At 33.3% G+C, this 4,473-nt stretch overlaps 1 protein-coding gene across 1 annotated transcript; it reads left to right on the plus strand.

The window, feature by feature from the left end:
- Nucleotides 1–271: 271 nt before the first annotated feature.
- On the plus strand, nucleotides 272–2,799 carry LOC121786823 (zinc finger MYM-type protein 1-like). Its single transcript, XM_042185438.1, has 4 exons — nucleotides 272–568; nucleotides 1,083–1,905; nucleotides 2,307–2,401; nucleotides 2,491–2,799. The coding sequence occupies exons 1-4, from the start codon at nucleotides 272–274 to the stop codon at nucleotides 2,797–2,799; spliced, it is 1,524 nt and encodes a 507-aa protein (XP_042041372.1).
- The last annotated feature ends 1,674 nt before the right edge of the window (nucleotides 2,800–4,473 follow it).

A 4,473-nucleotide genomic window follows, 5' to 3' on the forward strand; every position in this document is an offset into this window, starting at 1 on the left:
ATGAATATTAAAAGCTTTATTGCAGTGCTGCTAATCTGCTATGTTGTTACAACTTTAATTTAATGTTTGTTTAATTTATCATTCTAGTTATAGTTGTAGCCGTAGACTTGTAGTTGGGAATTGTGAAAGCATGAGTTTTATACTTTTATATAGTTTGAGTTATCTATATGCTGCAAAATACCATTTCTAGCTAGATATAAGTTTGTATATTTTTAATATTTTGCAGAAAGTGGAATTAAAAAGAATGAAGAAACAATCTGATCTTCGAAATATGTCCAAAAGAATGAAATCTCATGATAGTTCAAGTTCTTCGGCTCCAAATGATAATACGTCTCCTTCAAATGCTAGTGCGTCTCTGGCTCCTCCCAATGTTACCGTGACTCCTTCAAATGTTAGTGTGTCTCCGACTCCTTCAAATGTTACCGTGACTCCTTCAAATGCTAGTGTATCTCTGACTCGAAGTGTCCCGTTAGAGGAAAAAGAATTGATTTACGATGTTGAAAAACTTAATCATGATCCTGCAAAAAGAGATAGTATAATGAAATATCCTCCAAATGAGCGATATGCAGTTAGGGGAGCATATATTCTTAAAAAGCCTTGTCAACCAAGATCTCACAACTTTCCTAGAAAAAAAATTGGAGGACGTCGATTTATGCCTTATTGGTTCGATACATGAGATTGACTTGAATATTTTTTTACTTTTTTTCAAAAATTAACTCCTATACGAAGGAGGAAATTACAAATAAACTCCTATACTATAGAAAGGAGAAAATTACAACTGATGTCAAGAGGGCTCGAACTCGGCACCTCATACAATAATGTCTAAGCTCCTTGCCGCTAGGACAAAGGCTCTGGACATGAGATTGGCTTGAATATAGCATAACAGAAGATGCTGCATTTTGTTTTGTTTGCTACTTGTTTAAGAATGAAGTTGGACTTACTGCGGGGGGAGATGCATTTGTGAACAAAGGATTTAAGTCGTGTAATAAGCCGGACATATTTACGAAGCATATTGGTGGAGTAAAAAGTGCTCACAATCTAGCTTATGAGAAATATGTGAACTTAAAAGATGGCAAAAAAAGTCTATTCTTGTTTCTCTTGATAATGCCACCGAGGTGACCATCAAAGAATATGACATTCGCTTGAAGGCTTCAATTTCATGTTTGCGTTATCTACTGCGGCAAGGTTTGGGCTTTCGTGGACATAGAGAAAATAGTGAATCCCTTAACAGAGGAAATTTTCTTGAACTTTTGAAATGGTTAAGGACACATAACGAAGTTGTTTCAAAAGTGACTTTGGAAAATGCTCCTAGAAATTGTCAGTTGATATCTCCAACTATTCAAAAGGATATTATCAATTGTTGTGCTAAAGAAACAACTAAGCGTATTGTGGAAGAACTTGGTGTTGACTATTTTGCTATATTAGCTGACGAATCAAGTGATGTGTCCCAAAAGGAACAATTATCTCTTTGCCTACGCTATGTTCAAAGAAAAACAGGACAGGTAGTGGAAAGATTCATTGGTCTTGCTCATGTTGGTGATACCACAGCTTTATCTCTTAGAAGTGCAATCATATCATTGCTTATTGAACATTCATTGAGTCCATCTAAGATTCGAGGACAAGGATATGATGGGGCTAGTAACATGAAGAGTGAAATACATGGATTGAAGACTTTGATTATGGAAGATACTCCAAGTGCTTACTACGTCCACTGCTTCGCCCACCAACTTCAACTGACTCTTGTAGCCATTGCAAAAACGAACAATGAATGTGCTTGGCTTTTTGATACGATTGCAAATTTATTAAATGTTGTAGGAGTTTCTTGCAAGAGACGAGAATTGATGAAATTCAAGCACAAAAACTTGCTCAAGCCTTGGAAATTGATGAACTTGAAACAGGGTCTAGGTTAAATCAAGAACTTGGTTTGAAGAGGCCAGGGGACACTCGTTGGAGTTCTCACTACAAGACTCTTTTAAATGTCATGGACCTATTTTCTACAATTGTTAAGGTTCTTATGATTATTGGAAAGAATGACTCTAAATCGAATGATAAGAGCAAAGCTCAAGGCATTTTGTACTCAATGGAGTCATTTGACTTTGTTTTTATGGCACAACTAATGACTACTATATTTGGGTACACTAACAATTTGTGTCTTGCTTTGCAAAGAAGGGATCAAGATATAATTAATGCTATGAGGCTTGTCTCTTTAACGAAAAGTCAACTACAAAAAACGAGGGAGGATGGATGGGAGATTCACTTGAACAAGGTAATCTCATTTTGCAATAATTATGACATTGTTGTTCCAGATTTGGAAGGTTGTTATGTGCCTCATGGAAGATCAAAGCATTTTGTTCAACAAGTTTCCTATCGTCATCATTTTCGCATTGATGTGTTTATAGAGGTAATTGATTTATTACTTCAAGAATTTGACAATTGATTTGATGAAGTCAATATGGAGTTGATCAGATGCATGGCTTGCTTCAGTCCTAGAGTGACTTCTCTTCTTTTGACAAAGAAAGTGTACTCAAACTTGCAACATTTTATCCTTCTGATTTTTCAAGCATTGATTTGAGGTCTCTTTCTTGTCAACTTGATATATTCATGGAGGATATGAGAAGAGATAATGACTTTCAGAATTTGCAAGATCTTAGTTCTCTTTCAATGAAGCTTGTTGAAACAAAGAGGGATGTGGCTTACCCCTTTGTCTTTTTGCTTATCAAGTTGATTTTGATTCTTCTAGTTGCTACTGCAAGTGTAGAGAGAGTATTTTCTGGAATGACGTTTGTGAATAAGTTGTGAAATAGAATTGGTGATAAACGTTTGAATGATTGTTTGGTGACTTTCATTGAGAAAGAAATGTTTCTACAAGTCTCTGATGATGATATAGCCCATCGCTTTAAGGAAATGAAGACTCGTAGAAAAATAAATTAGATGTTATGTTTAGTTTTTTGTTTATTTTATTTTAAAATATACGAGTTCAAAATTGAATAATATTTCAAATATTATTTTACCGTTATTTTCTATTTTTTAAGTGTTATGTAATTATTTATTATACGACTCGTACCCCCAGTTGACAAATCCTGGATCCGCCACTGCAACTCAGCCATGTCAATATTCACTTAGATCCACATGAGTGCACATAAGATTAAATACTTATGCACGTATGTGTGAGACAACTTGATCATTGCCGGAAAACCGCCGTGGGAAATTTGCACGCTCTATCAAAGTGTATGATTTGAGCAACCAATTTTAAAGTTTATGAAAAAATATGAAAATGCCTAAGTTCATGATACTATCGGGAAAATCGTAAAGGGCCTAACTTTAGTGTGACTATCACATGGTTATTATGTACAAACTAGAGCGGACAACCCCACTGATTTGCAGCGGTCCCTTTTTAAAACACTAGTAAAGAGCCTAGTAGTAAAAGCCATGTTGCATTTCCTACCAAAACCACTATATGAGATTTATCATAAAGTATATTCCAAAACTCTAATTGCATTTGAACCCAAAGCCTTAGATTGAAAATGAATATTGCTACTATCAATATTAGAAATGGGACTAGAAATATGGGTAGGGATTACAATGGGATTGGATTTGAACCAGATCTTGCTAAGCCCATATCAAGATTTTACTCTTTTTTTTTTTGCTTATTGTCAGATCCATAAGATCTAGATCCGAATTCAAATATTTTTATAAAACGACTATAAGAACAATATAATAAGCTATAGATTCATATGAATATTTTGGGCTTATTTGGTTGATTATGTTCATAATTCTATAAAAAAATAATTAAAGGCTCTTTTTAGTCAAAAAGAAAACATATGTTAGGCCGTTTTCTACTTTTGCTATTGTATGTTTATTTTCATGCTTAGCCTACGAAAATATTTTAGGTCAATGGCTATGTTTGGTCTCTAACATGCTGACGTTGATTAAATCATATAGGATAATTTCTAATTAATTCCGCAATTTTTAAAAACAGTCAGTTATAGCTTTGAAATTTTTTCAATTATTCTATTAATTTGGATTTAGGAGAAAGTGTGTATAACACGAAATCCGAAATTAACATCTATATATATGATAATAGTAATTTACAACATTAACATGAAAAATGATTTCTGATCTTAATTTTAATTGTATTTCTCAAATTTGTTTAATTTAGTTCTACATCAAAATTATCACCCGTAGAACAGGATTCTCACTATTCCTTTTCGTTCTTTCAATTCAACTCGATAAATATGTTTTAGCTGCGATTATTAGATATGTGATGCCAAAATATTGAAGATGATAAATACAATAATACAGAAATGTTAATATATTTAAAAAGTAGATTAACATTGTGGTCATAAATTTAAAATACCAAAATTGAGGGTATAAAGTATAAACTGTTAGCCTTATATATATAATTCAAAAAAGCTTATTAACCTCTACATACAAATCATTTTTGTAACAGTTGTAAACCTTGATTGTATTTGG

The sequence above is a fragment of the Salvia splendens genome, chromosome 22 (assembly GCF_004379255.2).
Source record: "Salvia splendens isolate huo1 chromosome 22, SspV2, whole genome shotgun sequence".
NCBI lineage: Eukaryota > Viridiplantae > Streptophyta > Magnoliopsida > Lamiales > Lamiaceae > Salvia > Salvia splendens.